The following is a 25,532-nucleotide window of genomic DNA, read 5'->3' as shown; positions in this document are numbered from 1 at the left end:
TGTGATACTGTCCACATTAGTAGTTTTCACCAAGTAGTTCAGTCTCCCCAAATGCTGGACAGACAGAAGGAATGCATTTCTCTACTCCCTTGAAGTTAGATGTGGTCATGTGGATTGCTTTGGCCAAAGAAACGTAAGCAAAACATTATCAGGGAGAAGCCTTAAGAGCTAGCACCCAATGCACAAAGTCTATTTCTCTGTCACAGCATCTGCCAATTTTAAAGTTGACGACTGCTCCATCTGACTGGGACTTTTGATCAAGGATAATGTGAAATTAAACCATTTGCTGATTCAGATTTGGAAATGTAATAGGAGCAAGAAATAAACTTCTGTTTTGTTAAGCCACTGAGATTTTGTGAATTTTTCAATCACAGTCTAATTTGGTCCACTTTGACCAAAATACTTCACAGAAGTCCTAACTTCACTATTAAAGTTTGTTTGACCATAAAACTTAATTTAAGGTTTGGGGGCAAGTTTGAAAAGCTGAAAAAGATGTTTAAAAATCATTGAAAATGATATATTTTTAGGATACTGAAATAATGGCGACTTAGACATTCATAGTTATTACTTTCTTTTACTACTGCAGATTTAGGTATTGAAAAACTTAAGGTGTATGGACCCAGAGAAGCCACCAACAGGAAATTCAGTCTGAAGCAGTACAACGAATAGGAACTGGAGACAGAGATGAGGCGAAAGAGATTATGCAGCCAACATACATTCCAGAAATAAAATCTGGGTCAGAGCCAGGAACTGCCGAGCTAATCAATGTGAATCCGAAGAAACAGGGTCGGAAATGAGAGACATGTATTATCTAAAATAGAGTCAGAGATCCTGATTTCAGACAAGTGTCAGGGCAAAATCAAGACGTTCCACATAAGTAGTATAACTGAGGAGTCATAAATCAAAGAACAAAAAGTCCTCATTTGATATTAAACCACCACAGTCACCACCATCATGAGCCTCATCAAAACAATAACTGATTGAGTCCTGAGCACTTTACAGGCCTCTTCACCCTTAATCATCACTGCAATCCTAGGACAAAGGTGAAGAAAATGAGGTGCACATCACAGCACTGGAACTCAAACCCAGTCTAATCTAACACCAAATTATGTGTTCTCAGCCACTATGTTAATTGACTCTGTGCCATTTATTCTTCTGTCTTGTACAAAGAGAGTAATTAAGTGGCTTGGCCTCCCAAAATAGAGTCAGTGTACAATAACAAAGGGCCTAGGACAAACGTAAGAGCTAATCCCAGTGGAACAAATTAGAAAGAGGGCTAATATGTGATCTAAATTTCTTAACAATAAATTGAATACGCACAGGTACAATAACAAAGGGCCTAGGACAAACGTAAGAGCTAATCCCAGTGGAACAAATTAGAAAGAGGGCTAATATGTGATCTAAATTTCTTAACAGTAAATTGAATACGCACAGGTCAGGAGGTCTAGTCTCTCCCTCCAGTCTCCTTAACCCATCATGTATGGATTAAGCACAAAACACGTCTCAAAGACACAGATCATCATGCTAGAGGGTGGGGTTTCTTGGGAGAGGAAAGCTACTTAAAATGGCCAAGCACTTTACCAAACTTTTTATTATAATTGCTTCCTGAGTTTATTCTCCTCTCTTTTCCCTCCTATGTTTTTCATAAGGAAGAGTGAAGGAGGTTCCAGAGACGGGAGAAAAGCAGCGTGGGTAGAATGATGAAAACTGCTCACAGAGGTTGCCACAGGATCCCCGCCATGTAGCAGGATAAGGGAGCAGAAAGGTGTTCTGGGGCCAAAGCCATAGTTAGAAGCTTTGCTTCTTTGCTTTGTCCTGTGTACAAAAGCCCTTCGAGAGATGGCTGTGGCTGATGGAGATAAGAGGACCTGAATCCTGGGTTCTAGATTCCCCTATTTTAGAAACATGATTAGCAATCTTTATTAACAAAGTGATCTCTGTAAGAAATATAAATGAATTACTACTGTTTTGATCTTTGTTATCGCTTATTGTGCCATAGCAATAGGCCAGGCAATGTGCCTGACGGAGATCATGTGCCACCTCTAAGGCTTATTGTGAGAATTAAATGAATTAATATTTGTATATTATTTAGAATAGGGTACTAAAAATCAATTATTTATGATAATGATGATTACTGTCTCATTAAATCCTACAGCACTGTGAGGTAGAATTCTGCTTTTCCAGGTGAGGAAGCTGAGGCACAGGTAGTACATGTAAGCTTCCCAAGGTCCCAAGGCTAGTAAGTTGAAGTTGCGGCTGTGGTTCAACACTGTCGAATATTAGTTTGCCTACAAAGCCTGTGCTCTTTCCACTAAGCCACACCACACACCTCACTTCAATGGAAGAAACTGCACACTAGGTCCAAATATTAGGCGTGCTGGTCCTTATTGAAAAGAACAAGTCATCAAATAATTCTGCAACTCTCTACAATGCCAGCTGCTATAAAAAGTATAAAATTTATGAGAGTTTGGAAGTGTTCCCACTGTAATAACATAGTATTTTTCAAAAATAAAGTACACGCTATATAACACGCTTTGTATACAGCAAATAAAAAGCTAATCCTAAGTGACGATACGTGGGCAGATAATGAATCACTTGGAAATACTGTGTAGATTTTACAGAGAAAATACTGTTATCCATGAAGAGATTCCAGGAAGCAATGACAAACTAATAATGTGATAAGCTCAATTCTCTACACGGCAGGAGTGAGAGCTGTCTGTCTTATCACAACAGTCTGGATGACTTTTTATGAAGAGTGGAAAAGAAAAGGATACTCCTCTCCCACATATCAATGGAAATGCTCCCCATAGAGGGACTCAGCCTGAAACCCTAAACAGGAGCATGGGCTCAGCATGTTGTAGGCAGCCACAGCAGGCTTCACATTAGCTGCCTTCAGCCTTTGTGGGGACAACACAGATCCAAGGCTGCCAACAGCACCAGAAGCTTCTACCTTGTGGGAAGAATGTGGTCTTTTAGCAGAAAAAATAGACATTGGCTCTTAATGCTCTAAAATGCAGCACTTTTTAACTTGATCATCAACAATATGTTCAAACAGCCAACATAACACACTCACTCCCTCTCTATTAAAATAATAATCGTAAACAGTTATATAACTTGCAACTCACCAGGCACTGTTCTCATTACTTGACATATATTAACTCATTCAATTTAATCCTTACAACATTCGACATTATTTATTATTTTTCCCATTTTACAAGTATGAAAATTGGGACACAGAGATGTTATATAACTTGAAACTCAGACATCTAAAATATGGTACGACCAGGATTTGAACACAGCTGTCTGATGTGCTACCTGCCTAGCCAGGAATGCTGTGCCAACGTCCCTCTTTTTTTCCCCCAATTAATTATGAGGAAAGCCTAGAAACTGAAACAATATGTATAGTTACAGGGTGTAATGGACTAAAATTTGTGTCTCCCCTAATGCATATGTTGAAACCGTACCTCGCAGTATGAGGGATCTTTGAGAGGTAAATAGAATTAGATGAGGTTCTTAGGGTAGAACCCTGATGAACTGGATTAGTGCCCTTATAAGAATCCCAGGAGAGCTTGCTGCTCTTCTCTTGCTCCTTGCACCATGAGAATACAAGAAGTTGGCAGTTTGCAGCCCCAAAGAGGACCTTTACCAGAATCCACGCTCGCACCCTAATCTCAAACTTCCAGCCTCCAGAACTATGAGAAATAATTTTCTGTTGTTTATAAGTCACCCAGTCTATGGTACTTCGTTATAGCAGCCTAAACAGAATACGACACGATATATTGTGGCACTTGTGGAGAGAACTCAAGATCAGATAACTTGAGAAAAAGATCTTTATGGTATTATTTAAGTCCAACACTGAATGATTTGGTTTTGTGGGTAGGGGTTTCATGAACTCATTCATCTCAACCAAGAATTTGACGACCCCACCCCATTCCCCAAAAGCGTATAAAACACTTACTTGAAATATATCAGATATAATCTTAGCATGCTGCAAATTTAAACTTAAATTAATAACTTTTTAAAAATTTAGTCATTTAATACATATAAACAATTTCTTATGGAAAGTTACAAAACAATTAAAATCTAATATATCACTTTTCTAATAGACTACAGAGGGATGTCACTTTGCCAACACTGCATTGCAACATGAAAAATCTGGTCCTTAAATGCTGCTGATAAACTGATCACATGTACTGAATAGCATGGAAAATATACCACTTTTATAATCTTCAGGATAATAAGTTTGTTTTCTGTTATGTTTTGACAATGGCAATTTAATACACAAAGATCCACCTAATCATAATACTCTTTGCTATTTAATTATACAGGAAACTTCTTAGAGGATTCGGTCTAACACTCTTCATTGTTGTCTTGGTTATTTAAAAAAGAGTAGCAAGTCTAATGATCATGGAATCAGCACTATTTATTTCCTTCACAGTTAAAATGTCTTCTCATAAGATCCATTTTAACCATGTTCTTATACTCACTGTGTCACTACTCACTACCAACTTATTGAATGCCCATTAATCTTTGTCTCAAGAGGTTAGAACTTTTACATTTATGACAATTCTTTTTACCACTTGTCTTAGGTATTTCTGCAAACCTATTACTAAATCAAGCATTTTAATGATATAATTAAATGTACCTCCATATTCCTTAGCCAATAAAATAAGAGTGGCAGCCTGTAATATATTTAATACTTTAGTACTAAATTCTGTTTATCAGTTCAAATGCAATTTGACTATCTAAGCAAAAGTTATTGTAAATAATAATTTAGCTATTATGGCAATAATTTATCTATTTTATACTAGTGCCTCCACAGGCATGTTTCCTGTAAGTACCCGAACACTGGAAAATATATTTTAATAATCCAGCTAAATTTAGCCTAATCTAAACCAAACCATTATGTTTATTTTACTTGGGAGATTATGTCACCAAATTCCCCTGTCCTCCAAGTCAAATTTTTAGAGCTAAATTTTAGAACTGTCTCTTTCTGCCTCTCTCTCTCTCTCTCTCTCTCTCTCTCAATTCTCGTATTTTAGTATTGCCCAAGTTCTCTTCCACTAGTTTTAATGATGTAATATTTGAATCTATGCTTTTCTGGTCATCATTCTCCATCCACCTTTTTTTAGTCTATTCCAGTAGCCCACTGGCCTAATTTCAGTCTCTTTGTCACATATACTATTTTTGTATTTGTAAATTAAGCTTCTTGGAGCATAGCATTGTTCATGTCGCCCTACGCTTAACATTCTACAATTACTCTTCACTGCCTTACTCAAGTTGAGCGTTGTATATTTAAATTCTATCTCATTTTTATAGCCTTACCTCCACTTACTCCCTTAATTTGTAGTGTGGCTAAATGTAGCTCATCCCACTTCCTCAAATATACGCTAAATTTTTCATCATTTTTTCTGCATTTACCATGAATCTATTTTTTAAGATTCATTTCAAATTCTACTTCTTCCATGAAGCCTTCCCTTTTTCCATCTCTAGCTGCATACTATTGCACTACAGATCCCTAAACTTTGCTTGTAGCACTTAGATATTTCACCTAGATATCGTTTATCCTAGAATTGTTTATCCATTAGTTTCTAGCCTTCATTAAACTGTAAATTCCAAAAAGGGAGGGTCCATATCTGTTCATATTTGCATCTCCTACAGTGCCAAGCAGAATATTCTCCCTAAAGAAGATGTTCAGAAATATTTACTTAATTATTGGATATATCACAACAGTAAAGAGCATATAGTAATTACAAAACATAGGTAAATCATTTTTTAGCCAGTTTAGAAATCACTGAGTATAAACATGCAGACAAGAATTCAGCCATTCTGGGATAAATTGTCTTCATGTGATAAGTAGATGAATTGTGCTTTCAGTGGCTCAAAACAGTTTTTCAGTATAAGGACCACATTTTGATGTCAACAATTTCTGATTCTCCCCTCCATTTGACAGTTGCTGTATTTTTATCATTATTGATGGAGAAAACTTACAGGTTACATGGGTTTGCATCTTCCTTACAAATACCCACCAGCACTCTGATAACCTCACCCAGAACACTTCAGCTCTCCAGTTAGGAAAAGTCTGGGAAACCTATGAAATTGGCCTCTTCGGATGATATACATTGTTTATTAATGTTCCTGACTTATACTATGTACCCCGTAAATGTGTTATTATTCACTCACATATCTATTTCTTATTATTCCAATCCTCCATTTGAGTTTAATCCTTTCCTCTGCCTCTTCATAATATGATTCAATTCACTCCTGACACTTCTCTCCTACATGACCCAATTCTCTGCATAAGCACCTCCAGCTGTTCCAGTTTTTGCCTCTTTCACTATTGCGTGCTATTGGTTCTTTTTTTGCTTTCCACTTCTTGCATTTTATTCTCTAACACTCACCATTCTTATTACATTCCCTGCATATTATTTTTTCTCTACTCATCGTGCTCCCAGCCTTTTGCTCCCTCCTATTTATTAGTTGCTTCATTTTCTCTCTTCAATACCTTGACACAGTTGCTACCCATATTTATTGTTGAAACTCAATTTGTGAAACAGATGTATTTTTGAAAATCCATGGTAAAAACAATAAATAAATACAATTTTACTGTTTATGTGTAAAGAAGCTTACCATATTTAAAAATTGCATACTATAAAGTGAATCACCATGGCCTATCTTTTGTATCAATACACACACTAAACAACGTGGTGTAAGATCCTACACCTTCTCTTTCTTTTACAACCTCTAATTTCAATGCCATGATGTATCTATGACTCCCTACTCCCAATCTTTTTGAAATGTTATGCAGGAAAAAAAAAAATCTCACTTTTCCCCTTACTTCTGCTTATCCTTCTTCTTGGTTACAGACTCACCAGTCTCCATTCTCCCAAACTATCTTATCCTTTGCTTCACATCTATTACAGCGGGAATGTTTCCAAGTTCACTTTTGCATCTAAAGTTCTAGTTCTTTTTCTTTGAGATCTAATGTTCGATTTAAGTTTACCTTTTCCTTTTTCTCATGCCAAACTGGTAGTCTCAAGTTCACTTACTTGAAAACACAAAAGACACACCTGTATTTATCCCAATGCTGAACGGGATTTATAATCTGTTTTGGTAAGTAAATAATTACGTTGTTTAGCGCAAATACCAAGTCAAATCATATTATCAATATGAATACTTACATTCAGCATATTTCTGAAGCTGGGAAAATTCTGAGGGGCTGAGATGGACCCATTTTTCCTGGTTTGTCATGGTGGTGGTGAGGAGATCTCTTACATACCAGGTGAGAAATTCTTTATTCAGATGTTTGGCAGAATTTATGCTTCAAAGTTTCCACATGGCATGTTTCATTATAAAATACCTCAAGCTTTCAAAATATGAAATCTGTCAACAATGAGACCACTGTGGATATGGGTTTGTAGTTTCAATAACGTATTAAAGCACTGCAGAAAGAAAAAGAAAGATTGAAAGATTAGTATCATTAAACAAAGAAAAAAATTGACAAGTTATAGAACGTTAAAGATTTTTAATCCCTAAATAATATATTTCAGTTATTCCATTTTGCATAATAATCTTTAATTGCTCACTCTAATGGCATTTTATACACATTTTCTAACACCAAATCATAGAAGAAATATGATTAAAAATACAGTGTGAAGAAAATTTTATAAGGTCTAGTTTCATACAAGGAGACTTTTTTTCGGTTCAGTTTTTTAAACTTTGCTCATTCCAAGAGCAAAGAAGGGTGTCATTTTTATCAATCTAAACATCAATTTTTTAATATCTAAACAAATGTTATGTTTAGACCCAGATTATTAAATGAAGCTAAATAAGCTCTAAAGTTCCCTAAATATACAGTCTGCTAGTCTACCAGCTTTCCAACAATGGTTTGGAATGGTCATCAGTGGTAGCACATATATTTGCAATTATGCAAATCAATTTGGGCAGGTTATATAAATTGGTTTTTTTTCCCCTAACAATTAAAAAAAACGATAATTTTAATTTTACCATCTATAAAAATCTCAATAAAATTTACCAAATTAAAGCAATTCCAAATGTCTGACAGACTTTCATAATGATAGTAGATGCAACTACTGTGAATCATGCTTAAAAATAAACCCCTAGGTTGTCATGGACCTACATTCACTGCTACATCTGAAAAGGCAAACAAAATGAAAAACCATCTGGTTTCAACTTTTTATCAGAGACAGTAATCAATTGCTCAGTAACAAAGCAGACTGGCACTGTAATCATTATAGAAACTAAAATATTTAGAAACAATTATTTAGATAATTTATGAAATTAAATGACTGGAAGGATTATGCATATAGATGTCATTACCTAAAGGCATGGTACCTGTATTTGGCATTAGTGCCTAACCTTTTTTCGATATCTATTTACTGTTCTCTATCAATCCCACAACCTCACTGTCATATTCTGTCATCTTATCCTTAAGGAAAAAAAACAAAAAAACTCTTGTTGGTCTCATCTCTTCAGGGTTCCTGCAATCAGTTTTACAAGGTGGTAGTTGGCTTTTTAAATGGAAAAAAATGCAGATACTGATGCATTAACAGAGGCCAAATTGCTAGGTCTTTTTTCTTCCCAGGGGATGCACTTACATCACAACCATGACTTTGTGGAAGCAACACAAACTAAAAGGAATAAGAACATGTGATGGATATTTCTTTGTGCTTTCCACCCAGTTTCTTCCTGCTGATTTCGTCCTTCACATGGATCTCATCCTAATTCTTTGCTTCTCCCCAGTTACATGCCATTTTGGTGGGACTATAAAAAATGGTGTTCCGTTCTCTCCTATCCAAAGGGAGACAGATGATTCCGTCACATTTTGATCATTAGACTCCATCTCAAGGGGCTTTAAATGTTGAGTGGAGTTATTCAAGCATAGTGTGAAAATAGCTCTGGTCTAAATGATTACAGCAATAACAGGATACCTGTCCCTGTCTGAGTCTGACTCTCCAGGTATCTTGTCACTTCTAGAAGTACCATTATTTTAATAAGGGATTAAGTGGGCCAGAATCAGTTTCTGTTGCCTGCTATCTAAAAATCTAAACTGATGATAATGGTGGTTCATTTATTCATTCCAAAAAAAAGTGTTTATTGATCTCCTATGTGCTAGAAAGCATTCTAGGCACTGGAAATACAACAAAGATCAAAACACACAAAAGACGAAAATAGGGCTAATTCCAAAAATGTGTCAGTTCTACTGAGAGCTTACAGTATGCATGGCATTCTCCTAACAGCATTCCTGTGTTGGATCATTCAACCTTCACCAAACAACTCTGTGAGGTGCTAATAGTGTTCCATTTTGACAAATGAAGAAACTGACACCGGGTGATTAAAATCTGATAGATATGACAGAGACTGCTAGAAACCCACCCAATATCCATTCTTTCTTTTTCCCTTGGTAACAGAACCCTAATTTTATTAAACGAAAATATATCCATCTAAACAGCTATATTCCTCAGGTTCTTTGCACGAAGAAGTGGCCAGTGAGATGTAAGTGGATGTTGGGTGAGATATATAGGAAGGTTCTATTTGAGGAAAGAGCTAGCAAGTGCTCTTTTAATCTTTTTTCTCTTCCTCCAACTTCTTACCTGGAATGTTGACATACTGGCTGTGAATTCAGCAGTTTCTGATACTAGTGAGATAACTTTTAGAATGGAAGCCATGTGCTAAGACTGAGAGAGTCCCATAAAGTAGACCAGGGGTAGGCAAACAGCTGACTGCAGTAAACATTGGCCCACAATCTATTTTTGTAAATAAAGTTTTATTGGAATACAGACACACCTATTAGAGAAACCAGTAAGCAGCCAATTTTTGAAAGGATTTCAATGTCAAACAAAGAGGTTTGGGCACTATTCTAAAGGTAGTAAGGAGCAATGAAAGAACACAAAAAAGGCCAGAAACCAGATTACTCTGGGAAAATGTCATTTTGGAAAAATATCAGTGTCTTCATTCAGATTCTTTCTCTTTCACTTGGATTGTGATAGCTTCTTAACTGGCCCCCTGAGCTCTCTCCTTTCCTTAACATGGCCTACCCCTTACCACCCATGGGTAGTCATGAACTGAGATGATTCCAGAGGTCTGTCTGATAAATTACCAACAAGTTAATTAATAAATTAGAATAGTAATTCATTACTTAATTAATTATAGTTTTCCACCTGGCTACCTGTGCTGAAATTTATTAAAATTCCCCAGTTAATTTAGTGTAAGAAACTCAAATTTAAAATGACTGGTTGGGCTTCCCTGGTGGCGCAGTGGTTGAGAGTCCGCCTACCACCGCTGCAGGGGACACGGGTTCGTGCCCCGGTCCGGGAGGATCCCACATGCCGCGGAGCAGCTGGGCCCATGAGCCACGGCCGCTGGGCCTGCGTGTCCGGAGCCTGTGCTCCGCAGCGGGAGAGGCCACAACAGTGAGAGGCCCGTGTACCGCAAAAAAAAAAACAAAACAAAATGACTGCTTAACTGGCATCCTTCAGGTCTTTAGATGAATGCTATCTTCTCAGTAAAGTCTCACCTGGTCATTCAATTTAAAATTTAACATTCCTACACACCATCCCTCCATCACACTTTTGTTTTGAATATAACATCTTATTATCAAATATTTAAGTTATTTATATTATTTAATATTTGTCTCCTCACACTAGAATTAGGGGTAACGTTAAGTGGTTTTAAGCCCTGATGGGATTCCACAAAAAGAACAAAACAACTAAAAATACGTATTGAGTTTGCCCTTGATATTCATCTGAACGTATGTGTTAGATTTTGTGCCACCACCCTCTCATGGGCTCTAAGATACACACCCCATGAGAGGAGGGATTTTTATCTGTTTGTTCAGTGTTATTTCCCAGTGCTTGGAAGAGTGCTTGGTATATATAAATATTTATAGAATGAATTCACTTAAAGGCTTTTTTCATAATGAAAAACATGGGTAGGAGAGTTAGAAGGAGCCCCTGAGGTTGATAAAGAGAAAATGGCTCATAAGGAAGGAGTCAGGAACAGAAGTCACTATGGGTTTCACTTTCCTGAGAGGCCTCACCCCTTCCCTTCAACTGAATGGACATAAACAAAAGAAGTTGTGCTTAGAGATACAAAGCGTTTACAGTTGAAAAAGAAAAAAAGCTTTATTTCATAGAGGTTTTATGTTGGGTTGTGAAATATAACTGACTTTGTACAAATGAGAATCATTTCCAAGGAATGCCATAATTGAGATGTCAGTTAAGCAATTTATAATAACACTTACACATGAGCATCAGGACAATATTTAACTTATTTGTAGATATTTAACAAAAACACTACTTAGCTTTCCTTTATTTAGCATGATCTTGTCGACGTAGGTCTTTACTTTTTGTATCAAGAACAGCATTTCTGGATTGATCTAATTCATTTGCATTCTAGCAAGAGGTATTTAGAGAGTAATGGCATCCCTGAACCATGCACAGTAAATTCTCTGGTTCTTAGATTTGGTTAATCCCAACACCCATATGCTTTGAATAAAACTTCTCATCCTTCTCCTAATGGGTGCCTGGAAGCCTTTGGTTTCTCACAATTCTGGTAGTTCTCATCATATGACATGCAGCCAGATAAGGAAAAAATTAAGGGTGGGGTACAAATGGAGAAGCTTCTCCTAATCAAATCTTTTAAACTAGTTGAACTAACATATCATAAGTCTGTAAAGAGAAAAGTTGCATGTGTAATATTAAATCAAGAGCCACAGCTATTTTCTATGCCTCAGAAGGAGATAGGAATGATGGCAACATTTCCTTATAGTCTCTGACTCTTTATAAATGTATAGAAAGAAAACGAGAGTATTCAGTTGAGATTCCCTATGATGCTTTCACAGACTTCCTGTTCCTCTGCAAGGGGTTTTCTTTAGGCATATAAAATGAAAGCCAAGAAGAATCCACTTTGCTGGCTGTTGGAATGCATTCTCATCTAGTGAATGGGTGTGCCACTTCAGTGAGTTGGTGGCAGGAAATAATTATATTGGAGGAGTTGGAGAAGTCTCTTTGGCCTATTGTACCTGGACTAAAACACAGTCTCCATAGTTAGTAAAGGAAATCAACTTCCTCATGAATAAGGTACAAGCAATGTCTAGATAAACGGATCTGGCTGGTTGGATGCACTGTATGTTAGTCACATTAAGTGTAGATTTCTAAATATTTATTCAAAGTCAGCATGTGATGACTCCGATCACTGAATAAAGTTAATACACACTAAGGCACACTGGAGACTCTGTGTATATGAATTTAAGGTATTAGGATGACTGAAAATATTTACTGGGTCTCAAGGGTCATAAATCCCAAAATATAAGGTAACCCATGGAAAAATCACAGAAGTGAAAAAGGATGAGACCCAAAATATCAATCGTAGAACCTCTGAAAGAAAAATAGGACGAAATTAAATGGAATATTACTGTTATCACTTGATTTATAATTATTTGTTCATTTATCCATGAAAAGAAGTCTAAATTGAGACCCAGTGACATGCTAGGGACTGAGCCAAGTGCTGGTGATGTAGTTATAAGTAAGACAGTTCCTGAATCTTGTTTGGGGGAAAGATCCACATTAAACAAACCAACTGCACAAATAAATAATTATAAACTGTGATAAGTTATATGAAATACAGGTAATGGAATTCTATGAGAGTACAAAAGACAGCCCTGATTTAGATTAAGAGATTCAGAGTGCAATCCACAGGAAAGTTTTATTTAAATTAAATCATAAAAGTTGAGTAATAGTTATAAACTTGAGTGAGAGGAACATTCTGAGCAGAATCCGGAAGTGAGGAAACAAACAAACAGACCAAAAAATAGAAATATTAGAAGAGTCCAGAGAAGGCAAGTGTGACTGGAGCCTGGTGAGTAAGAGGGAAAGAGGTACATGATTAGACCACATATGGACATATCCACATTATGGACATTCTTAGAGGCCATACTGAGGATTTATCTTAAGCAAATTATGAAGCCATTGACATATTCTGAGGAGGAGATAAACAGGGTCCACATATATTTTAAGAAGTTTTTTTCTAATCAGTGGATTGGAAGGCGACAGGAATGGAAGTGGGAAGGCCAAATAGGAGGCTATTCCAGTAACTGGATGACAGCTGGTAGTGGCTTTAACTAGGAAAGTCATAGTAAAGATGAAGGTAAAAAGCCAAACTCAAGATACATTTCTGTAGCCAGATCTGATAATGAATAGGATACGTTGTATGCAGGATGAGGGGATCAAGAACGGCTCCTATAGTTTTGGCTTGAGCACAGGGTACAAAAAAGGTGGAGCTTAAAGTTCCTAAATACTAGAACAGTATCAGGTGTGAGAAGAATAGAAAAATCAGTATATTTGTTTTGGGATGTGCTAAATTCATGAAGAGACATCTAAGTTTAAAGGATTAGTAGACAGTGACATAGGCCTAGGGCTAATAAAAGAGAGACAGAGGTATGATATTGTGAGTTGTCCGATACAGACGATGTTCAAAGATGTGGAAGAAATACATAAGTTTGCCTGATATGGCAGCCATGAAGCTGCGCTGCTAAGCTCTGCCTTCAGGAAAGAACCTGCATTCAGCTGCAAAGAGTACAGTTAACTGACAGCCTCGAGCTCTTTTGCCTTTAGAATACATTCAGCTTTTGAACCAAGGTCATACTCTTCACAGGTAGAGGTCAATGATTAAAGATGATGGATGCATGAGGGTCATGCCAGTTTTGTCCAATGGGGGAATCCTTTAATGATCTCTATTTGCTCCAGAACACCCCAGTGGACCAGATGAGACTCTGTCATGTCTGCATTATAACCTGAAGCTTTTCATAACCAACACTGCATCTCCCACCTTCTTTCTTTTCCCAGATATTAGTTCTGCCTCGTTGTTTGAAGGCTCTTTTTGCCTGATCCTGCTTTTCTTCCTTTTTATCTTTCACAGGAATAATTTCCGGATAAGCCTTTATAATTGTAACTCCACCTAAGTCTTTGTTTCCTGGTGAAGGATCCCATGTGCCAGGATCCCAATAGGAAACAGATGGTACCCTTAAAATGAATAAGTAGGAGTTTAATAAAAGGATTATTTAGGAAGTGTGGACAGAGGTTAAAAGAGCTAATAGAAGCTGGTGCAGTATCCTGATCTAGCAAAGCTGGGAACTTAATGACCCTAAGCCTGAAGGGACTAGGGATGTTGCAGCTAAGAAACCCCAGAGTATACAAGATCATTTGATAGCAGCCATGGACTTAGGTAGCAGGATGTATCCCTCTTCGAATGACTTAGCTGGGCAGGAGATGGGAAAATAACTTCCCTCATTCTGTCATCTTCCAACTCTCCAATATCCTTCAGTGCCTCTCACTGACCAAACCCAATCATAAGCCAGAAAGCAAAGACAGCCATTGGTGCAGTTTATATAAAATTGCCCCATGAGTCACAGAGCAAAATGGGAAGAGGATACATAGGGAATCTGAAGGGACAAATATGAAATATGAAGCACATCTGCAGAAAGTGTGTGGTATGAGAAAGTGTGCCCAGGACAAAGCTCCAAGGAATTCCCATATTAGCAATTAGAAGTGGAAAAACACTGGAAAAAAAAAAAAAGAAAAGAAAAGAATAGGGTGTCAGATAGACTACAGAAGAGGAAGAAAAGAATCCTTTAAAGAGAAGATAGAAGGCACTTTTCAACAGTTGCTGAGTACTTAAATAAGAAGAGAATTGAAATATCCAAAAGCAACATGCTGGTCACTGGTGACCTTAGCAAAACAATTTCTCTGAGGCCGAGCAAGCCAGATTGGAATGGGTTGCATGGTAGAATTGAGTCTGGGAAGACTGAATATCATCAACTCCTTGGTAAGTGTGATCGTGAGGGGGAGTGGAGAGCTAAAAGTAGCGATGGAGAGAAGAATATGGAACCAATAGATTTCATTTGTTTGTTTCTTTGTAGGAATCACTGGAAAAATTTGTAAATTGAAGAGAAGAATTTATAGTAGGAATGGTTCAAGCTTCAGGAGAAACTGACTGCTGTTTCAAAGACCTTAAAAAATAAAAAGGACTTCAAAAGTCCTTAATAGAAAGAGAAGTTCCATAAAATATCTGAAGACCAAAATTAATCTTACCAATGTGTACAGATGCAAGTGGTTTTATAGATTTGGTAATTAGAAAATGGAAGATTTCTGGTTGATGACTTAGGTTTTCACAATTTTTATATCTCTATGTATGTTATTAGCTGACAGATTAGTTAGGCAATGATGGGGGAAGAGGAAAGTAACAGTGGGAAGATATGAAAAAATTACATACAAATGTCGTGAAGTGAGTTCATTAAAGGCATATAGTAAACAGAGCAGGCAGAGTTAAAAGCTAATGTGATATTGCTATCCATTAATTTAAAACCATAACAGCCTGATTTTAAATGATTAGTTTATAGACTAAGGCAACTAAAGGACAATTAATCACATTCTTAACCTACCACTTCTGAATCCGATAGATCTGTATACTCATTCAAGTTCTGAGCTGTCTTTCCTAGGTAAAGCAATTCACTTAACCTATCTAATTCCTTTTTCATGAAAAGTGGATAATGCCGCCCACCTCCCAGAGGTATTAACATTTAATGAAATAACATGTGCACGATGCATAATAAACAAAAGATTCTCAGTAGAGGGTATTTTCTCCTTGCTTTTGTAACTAAGGATATAAGATATATCTATAGTGTTTAATTTGAACATATATATAGTATGCATATGGGGGAAATAGATTAGAAGTCTACAAACCTTTCAAAAGATTATGGGGTGGCTTAATATAAGATTCATAATTGTGTTATTTCTGAACTCTGCTGACACTTCTAAGGGAAAGCTTTCATAGTGCAAAACAGGGAAATATATCTATCAAGCTTTGTATTGTCTACATTTTGTAGTCCTGGTTTTTAATTTGGATTATTATTTTATTTTATTCTTCTTAAGAAAATTACTTTAAGTGAATTTTCTCTTTCTTTCCACACACTGTTTTAAGGAGGACACCTCTTAGAATAAAGAACATAAGGTGAGGGGAAAATGGTGATCATGTACTAGGTAGAACTTCTCTCAGTGTGAAATATTGAGTGTAAGGTGCCCTGAATGTAAAGTGCCCTTCTAGAAACTTGCTATACTCTTCCAACAGGTGATCTCTGTTTCTTCCCCGTGTACTTGTGAGTACCTTTATGACTACCTTTTAATCAACAGATTGCAGTGGAATCTGCAATCTCTATACTCTATGACTTTCTAGAAGAAAGCGCTAACTAGTCATGTGAAGAGACCACTTGGAGACAACATGCATAGGTGCACAAGCCAACAGTCTAGTGAAGTTTCAGTCAATAACCAGTATCATCCCTCAAGTATGTGAGTGAAGATGCCTTCAGACGATCCCACCCCAAGCTATCAAGTAGCCCCCTTCTCCAAGCTGGCAGTCTCCCCAGATGAGGCACCAAATAGAGTGGAACAGAAACAAGCCAACCCATTAAGCCCATTCTAAAAGCCTGACCCACTAAATCCATGAGCACAATAAATGGTTGTTTTAAAGCACAGAGTATTTTGTGGTTTGTTATGGGATAATGAAAAGAACAAGTAACTTAGAGCAATATTTGAAACATACAAAAGTACAAAAAACTGTTATTCTACTACGACGATGATGACATTTTCATGTATGCTCAAATATGAAAAATGTATATGACTGTATGTGTGTTTAACTTTTAATTTACCATTCTTACATTATATGGTCAAGTTCATATTGCTATGTATTTTCCAGCTCCCTCTGAAGAGAGGAATAGAGCCTTTGGGGGCTGAGTATAAATAACACAGGTTTTCTTCTAACTCTGGACTTTACAGCAATGGATTGCTGAAAGACTGAGAATGTTGGAGCAAAAAATAAAAACCTAGCAGAATATATTGGAAAAAGGCAAAGATCCTGAACCCAGAAAGAGAAAAGATTCATTTCCTATGCCATTTTTTTTTGTTGTTATATTTTGACAGGGAAGAAGGCCTGTTTGTGTCTTCTATAAACATTTTCCAAATACAAATTTAACCCCAAATAAAGAGGAGAAAATGAAAAAGAATAACCCTTTCCTTCCACCCCCAGGACGGGATACTGATTAAGGACGAAGGCCATTAAATGGCTTTTTTCAATCTATTTGACCTGGGACTTTTTCAACAGGAACAGATACTTCCTAGAATGTTGATTATTGTAAGTTGATAAATTTATCTTTACTGTTTTCCATGCCTAACTTAAGAAAGCAGAAAATCAGTAAAAATAATTCTCCAAATATTAACTGTTTCCCTGAAGAGCCTCTGATATAATACATTCAGATTTTGTGTTGAATTAAATATGCATGTGTTTACAATCTTCTTCTATTAATTAAAAAAATAATAAATTCAGTCTCAGGCATTTCCTGGAAATTGATGATTGCTGGTAAGGAACTAATATCTTTCACACCTTTACTCCCTAGAAAATAATCAACTCTAAAGATGTTATTCAACTTCAAGTTACAGTACACAACTGCCTAAGGAAAATCATTATTGAAGTATGCTAGGGGCCTTTTTACTAAATGAAATTTGATGTCTGCTCTGAGAAACAAGTAATGCTTGCAGTAAATCCACAGTATAAAAACACAGAGCTGGATTCAATTTACAGACACAGAGATAGATGACAGCCATAGAAGAATATTAAACATCTTTTAAAATTAGGGATTTTTTTTTTTAACCATAAACTACAGAAACTTCTAGAAGTGAGCTTGAGAAACTTTTGGAATATAACCACTTTTCTCTAAAATTTATGTAAAAAATGGTGATTAGTTTAAATTTCACATGACATTCTATAAGCAAAATATACACTGTCTCCATCCCTCTGGTCATTGCATTATGAAATACCTATATGCCATCTTCCTTCATTCATTTGTCCTAGGCCTTCTCTATTCCATTATCAGCACTGCAATCAAGGTACCCTTTCTAAAAATCCATCAGCATTTGTGACTCCTACATATGACATCCTTTAATGGTTCTTTATTACCTATAGGATAAATGTCCAATTTTCATTGTTAAACATATATAATTCAACCATAAATTCTAAACTGGCTAAGAGAACACTATTTTAATAAGGTAACTTTGAAGCTATATTTGCCCTAAAACTGTCAATTTGAACAATATTTAACTTCCTTATATCCTATTCACATATTGGGCAAAATGATAATACAAATAATCTCAGGAGGGTTAAATATGTTGTGGAAGGGCACCATGCTTATTATAGTGGATGACTGAAAGAAGAAGGATTTCTTTCAAAAGAACAAATCGACTAATGAAATTAGGTTATGGTCTATGCTACTTGTCCTAAAGAAAAAAAATGTGAAAGTTTTTATAACCAAAGAAACGTAAAAAAATGATTCTAAACTAGAATAATTCCTTGGTAGAAGCATGATGTAGTATAATGCATTCAAGAGAGCCTGTAGGACATCCTTCAAAAACCAGAAACAGTGACAAACTGAACCATATTACAAAGGTTTTAATGTGGGTTTCTAAAAAAAGAGACTGAAATTAAATTACTCTTTCTGAGAAGAATTCAAGGTGTGAAATGAGGTTGTAATATTTTAAATCAGGTCTAACTCAAAAAAGATTGAGAAACAGTAGCAGCTGTTTGGAGATCAGCAAAGAAATAGCACACCTCAGCCTCTCCTGGTTAGAATGGCCTAAATATAGCAGCACTTGTAAATCCAGGGAGAGCTTAAATCAGCCGTGAGATCTACTTCCAACTAACAGATTCCATCTTCAAAGTTCTTTCAGAAAGAATATATTCCTTCCACTTAAGCACACAGTTTTGATCTTGAGATATTTGTTATAATTATGTTTCTGTGACATACTCGAAAAGGAGGAAGACCTGGAAAGTTGATTCTGTAAATCTGTATTTCCATTGACCAACAGACATAGCTGACTCTCAACAGAATTAACACACACACACACATACACTCACATACACAAACACACACGTACACATTCTGTCAGAGACTAACTGAGCATTTTGCTTTCCTGAGCTATATAAGTCATTATATAGCTCAGATATTTACCCAAAGTTTTTTTGAATATAATGCTTTTGGAAAGATCAGATTCTTTCCATACTTAACTCACTGTTCTCATTTTCATTTCTAAATATTAACACCCTATTTAATTTTGATTGGATATGACTTGACAAAATTTTCTTTCTTTTCTTTTGAAGAGCATCTCATGTGTACTTTAAAAGATATTTATCCTGAGAACAGGGAATAAGTAATAAAAACATTAATTTTAATGTAAAACATGCAGAAGACAATATATAAAAATATCATTTTATAGAAATATGATGGTATTTAGTGTCAATGTGCTAATTTAGATGATGTAATGAATACTAGTAATTAAATTTTTCCTGAACCTATAGTACAACTGAATCTCTGAAGCACGTATGTCTATCAGTTTTAATGACAGAAATAATGCTGTAATCAAATATGAAATCTGATAGCATTCAAGATACTTTATACAAGGGAACTCATAAACGAACAAATTTCAATTAATAAACTCTGCCTTATTAGCCTCCTGAGGCTTAATTTCTAAGAACTGAAAAATCCCAGATTAAATTTTAAAAACTGTCTCGTTGGAATATAACACATAGATCCCAAGATGTCCTTTGAAAAAATTTTCTCATTGAAATACAAATATAAAAGTTCACAGTTACAAATGATCTTTTTTCTAATTGGTAAGCATATATTATTTTCAATCACACAAACTCACTCACATCTTTTAAAGTCCAGATATTAACGCTGCTGTGTATTATTTCTAGCTTCCTTTATTCTTTTACTGTGTTTGCAACATCAGTGTGTGTGTGTGTGTGTGTGTATATATATATATATATATACACATTACATATACATATCTGTGTGTGTATATGTATATATAATGAACACTGTATAAGTACCATTTTACAGGTTTTGTTACTTTATATAATTTTTATCACATTATCTTTTTCTGTAACTTGCATTTTTTCACTGAATTCTTCCATAAATAAATATATATGTGAATATGTAGCTCTGATTCATTCATTTTTACTGCTGTGGAGCAAAAGTATTCATTGTACGTTGCATCAAAAAGAATAAAACACCTAGGAATAAATCTACCTAATGAGGCAAAAGACCTGTACTCTGAAAACTATAAGACGCTGATGAAATTGAGGGAGACACAAACAGATGGAAAGATATACCATGTTCTTAGATTAAAAAATCAATACTGTTAAAAATGACCATACTATCCAAGGCAATCTATACATTCAATGCAAGTTCTATCAAATTCCAGTGGCATTTTTCATAGAACTAGAACAAAACCTTTTTAATTCGTATGGAAACACAAAAGACCCCAAATAGCCAAAGCAATCTTTAGAAAGAAGAAGAGAGCTGGAGGAATCAGGCTCGTTGACTTCAGCCTATGCTACAAAGCTACAGTCAGCAAAACAGTATGGTACTAGCACAAAAACAGACATACAGATCAACAGAACAGTATAGAAAACTCAGAAATAAACCCATGCGCTTATGATGAATTAATCTATGACAAAAGAAGCAAGAATACACACGAGGAGAAAAGACAGTCTCTTCAACAAGTGGTACTGGGAAAACTGGACAGCTACATGTAAAAGAATGAAATTAGAACATCCTCTAACACCACATACAAAAATAAACTCAAAATGAAGTAAAGACCTAAATGTAAAACCAGATCCTATAAAACTCGTAGAGGAAAATACAGGCAGAACACTCTTTGATATAAATCACAGCAATATTTTTTTGGGTCTGGATCATAGAGCAATGGAAATAAAAACAAAAATAATCAAATGGGACCTAATCAAACTTACAAGCTTTTGCATAGCAAAGGAAACCATAAAATAAACAAAAAGAAAACCTACAGATTGCAAACTAGGTGAACACCAAGGGCTTAATTTCCAAGATACACAAACAGCTCACATAACTCAATATCAAAAAAACAAACAACCCAATCAAAAAATGGGCCAAAGACCTAAATAGACTTTTCTCCTAAGAAGACATACAGATGTCCAACAGGCACATGAAAATATGCTCAACATTGCTAATTATTACAGAAATGCAAATCAAAACTACAATGAGGTATCATCTCACTCTGGTGAAAATGGCCATCATCAAAATGTCTACAAATAATAAATGCTGGAGAGGGTGTGGAGAAAAAGGAACCCTCCTACACTGTTGGTAGGAATGTAAAATGGTGCAGCCACTAGGGAGAACAGTATGGAGGTTCCTTACAAAACTAAAAATAGAGTTACCATATGATCCTGCAATCCCAATTCTGAGCATATATCCAGAGAAAACTATAATTCAAAAGATATATGCACCCCAATGTTTATAGCAGCACTATTTACAATACCAATACATGGGAGCAACCTGAGTGTCCACTGACAGACGAATAGATAAAGAGGATGTGGTATATATACACAATGGAATATTATTCAGCCATAAAAATGAATGAAATATGCCATTTGCAGCAACATAGATGGACCTACAGATCATCATACTAAGTGAAGTCAGACAAAGACATATACCATATGAGATCACTTATATGTGGAATCTAAAAAAATGATACAAATGAACTTATTTACAAAATAGAAATAGACTCACAGACATATAAAACAAACTTATGGTTACCAGAGGGGAAACGGGATAGGGAGGGATAAATTAGGAGGGATTAAAATATACACACTACTACATATAAAATAGATAACCAACAAGGACCTACTGTATAGCACAGTGGAAAAGAATCTAAAAAAGTATATATATATATATATATATATATATATATATATATATATATATATGGAATCACTTTTCTGTATATCTGAAACTAACACATTATAAACCAATTATATTTCAATAAATTTTTTAAAAAGTATTCATTGTATGAATGTACCAAATTTATTCATCTAGTCTATTTATAGAATTTAATTTTATGACTAATTTTTCATTATTAAAAAAATAATGCAATTGGACATTTTTGCATGTATTTTCCGGGCACATAACTATCCATGTTATATAACTATATATATATATATATATATATAAAACTATATATATAAAACTATATATATATAACTATATATAACTATATATAACTATATAACTATATATATAACTATATATATATATATATATATATATATATAAAACTATACATGCAACTGCTGGATTGTAGAGTACCCTTCACTATATGGTGCCAAATTCCTCTTCACAATGAACTTACTTTAGTGAGCTTATTAAGTTTTTGCCCATGAGTGTGAGAGGTACACTGGAGGGTGAACCCCAGTGGGTCATGCCCTTAGATAATCCCCTCTCCTTAAATCTTGGTGGGAGCTGTGACTTACTTTTAACCAATGGAATATGGCGATGGTCACTCCCTTGATTAGGTTTCATTACATGCCAAGAGGTTTTGTAGATTGTAGAAGTCCCTAATCAGCTGACTTCAAGTTCATCAAAAGGAAGATCATCCTGAGTGGACTCAAACTAGTCAGGTGAGCAAGCCCTTTGAAAGAGGGTCTAGAAGTCAGAGACTTAAAGCAGCAGAGTCTCTTTCTCTCTCTGTTCCTGGCTTTGAAGAAGCAAGCTTCCATGAATTCTACAGCCTCACAAAAAGAAATTCTGCCAACAACCTGAGGCAACACAAAAGTAGATCCTTCACTAGTCAAACCTCCAGGTGAGAACGTAGCCCTGACAACACCTTGATTTCAGCCTTGTGAGACCCTGAGCAGAGAATTTAGCTAAGTTATGAATCAGGATCAGGAATCTGGGCACAACTAAGAGATACTAAATGGATGTTATTTGAAGCTGAAAAATTTGTAGTAATCTGTTAAGGAGGTATGTAAAAGTAATACAATGGTTACAAGATGGCCCATTATTTTTGTTTTAGTTTACATATTTCAGATTCTAGAACACTTAGCACCTTCTCATGTGTTCCTTGGCCAGTTATATATCCTTTCCAATAAGCTACTTATTTACATCATTTTTCCATGTTTCTACTGGGTTATTTTCATTTTTCTTTTTCATATATAGGAGTGTTCATATGAGTTTATTGCTTTAAGTATATCTCAGTTTTTGATGGTAACTTTATCATCAGGATTTTAAATTTTAAGTGTACATATTTTTATTTTATAAGTTATTATACACTTTTAGTACCACATGCAATTCTAAGTATCTCAAGAGACAGAAGTCTAGAAAATATAAATGTCCAAAGCGAATGAATCATCTGTTGTATGGGTAATTTCTTACTTGACCTGTGACCTCTTAAAATTAATACTTAAATGATACTAGCGCTCAGTTATAATTAAGGTTCATACTCTAGGGATCTATGATAGCATTTTTTCAACATAATGCAAATGAATATTCAAGATTGTGGTAAGAATTGGGACTATGAAGTAAAACCGTTTTCTAATATTGGCCTACAACACTATAAAAAAAAAATACCCAAGAACAATGCTTTAGGTTCTTTTGTTTCTAATATATCTTTTGTTTCCAATTGCTCCATAAGATGCTGCTCCAGAAATCGTCCACAGATCCCAATGTTCAAAAATAACTACAGTTAAAAGGACTTTGAAGACCAACAGTAATATAGTCAAAGAACTAGCATGATTATACTCTTCTCATGTTCGTTTTAGGATATGAATGTATATCTCCTGAGGAAAGTAAAAATAGAAAGTATGTGTATACAGAGATAGGAATACAGGTAAAAGCAATGGAAGACATACGTAAAAGTGGACAGTCAACTACATTAGATTAAGATCCTGCCCTGTGGAACACAAACAAAATTTGTTAAATGAGGTGGCAGCTTTGAAGGGAGTATAATTACTTGGCCTGCAAAATGTGTGTTATAATTAGGTGGCAGAGCACCATGAGGGATATTAAGTTGTCATGGTGTCAGATGGCAAAAGATCAAGGAGTGAGAGAAAAGAGAAAGAACCACTAGTATAGCAGTAAGCCAAGAGATATGAATAGGAACCTCAGTTAATGACCAAGATACAGCGACAAGGTAGATCATCAAGGGAGTTGATAAAAACTAGCCAGAGTAGATAAGGTGCAGATTTTCAAATCACACAGTCATCAAGTGACAAGTGCACGTCACTGTCATGGGTTCTGGGGGAAATAAACATGATTAGGCAGTGTTCTTGGATCTCAGTGACCTCACAGTCTATTTGGAAAGACAAACCTAAACACGTTCACCTTTATATGAGGCACCCTGGTGAATAACCGTGCTTTGGAAGCACAAAGGTGGGAGTGATTCTGACTGAGAAGATTAAGGAGAGCTACAAAGAGGAAGTGCACAGTCCAAGTTTGACCTTGAATTACATGTTCACCAGGAGAGAGAGAACATGACAGAGGGCTTTCCAGGCAGCAGAAACATTGTGATCAGCAATCAAGAGATGATACAGGCAGAGAGGACGGCTGTGGGGTATGTCAGGAAGAGAAACCAGAATCTGGGCAAAAAAGAGATTGGTGCCTGGACAAGACATCTGAATACCAAGAAAAGAAGAAGGTAAAGGGGGGCAGTGTCAGAGCTGGGTCTCCTTGTTAGTCTTGGTAGTAAGATTTGATTCCTCAGTCATATGTGAAAATACATCCTCGGATGGGGAGGGGGGCGTGTCCTGGAACCAATCCCCAGTGGATACCCAGGGACAAGTGTATACTGTCATTACTTTATTAAATATATATTTGTTCAGAGTCAGAAACAGACTTGTAAGTGAGCCAGAAAAAAGATAGGAAAGTTTGACTTCAAAAGATGAACCAAGAGAGCTGAAGTACAGGGATCACTGCTTTTTATCTTCAGCCTATACAAGAGTGGAGGAGGTAACGAGTGGGGTACGATGCTGGGAAAGACATTTTGGGTTTTGTTTGTTTTTTTCATCATTTTGAGAGTTCATCATTTAAGAGTTCACAGATTTCCTTCTCCAATCTCCTCCTACCAAACCACTAAAGATTACTGCTCCTTTAATTGTGCAATCTCTGTGGAATCTTCCTTTCTCACCTCCTTTCCTGACTAAATGCAAACACCTGAAATAGATTAAATGTACATCTTGCAATAGCCGTGTTAGATCCAAGGATCCCATTTATGTTATGATGTCACTTACAATACACTCTAAGGGCACCCAAAGAGATGCAACATATAGCCAAAGTTGTAACAAAGGCCTAGTAGCAGAAATTTAGGTGATTTCAATAAACAGCCATATGACCAGAAAATTGTACCAAGAAATAAGAAATAATTTGATGACATCTTATTGTTTTGATGACATCTTACTCATTTTCACTGTCACAAACAAAATGACAACAAGAAACAATTTCATTAACTATAGATATATGGAAAAAGCAGCTTTATATTTTCATGCTTAAATGATACATTCTAACAACAATGTGCCAGGTATTTCCTTCTTTGACCATAAAGGACAGCATAATAAATACTTTAAATATCATCTATCATTTCTGTCATTTTAGAAAT

The 25,532-nt window shown here is 35.7% G+C and overlaps 1 protein-coding gene across 6 annotated transcripts in view; it reads right to left on the bottom strand.

Moving 5' to 3' along the window:
- DGKB (diacylglycerol kinase beta) overlaps window positions 1–25,532 on the bottom strand; it is a 703,373-nt gene that overhangs the window by 638,284 nt on the left and 39,557 nt on the right. For 3 of the 6 annotated variants that reach the window (XM_029233667.1, XM_029233665.1, XM_029233666.1), the window contains exon 1: window positions 7,182–7,251. In XM_029233667.1, coding sequence (XP_029089500.1) covers window positions 7,182–7,251 — 70 coding nt within the window. Of the gene's footprint in view, window positions 1–7,181; window positions 7,443–25,532 lie in introns of those variants that run through there. The other 3 variants (XM_029233668.1, XM_029233663.1, XM_029233664.1) reach the window with 3 other exon arrangements.

The sequence above is a fragment of the Monodon monoceros genome, unplaced genomic scaffold (genome assembly GCF_005190385.1).
Source record: "Monodon monoceros isolate NGI ecotype Baffin Bay Population unplaced genomic scaffold, NGI_Narwhal_1 Super_Scaffold_2, whole genome shotgun sequence".
Lineage (NCBI taxonomy): Eukaryota > Metazoa > Chordata > Mammalia > Artiodactyla > Monodontidae > Monodon > Monodon monoceros.
The sequence above is the reverse complement of the archived record's forward strand: the minus strand, read 5'-3'. Positions and strand labels throughout refer to the sequence as shown.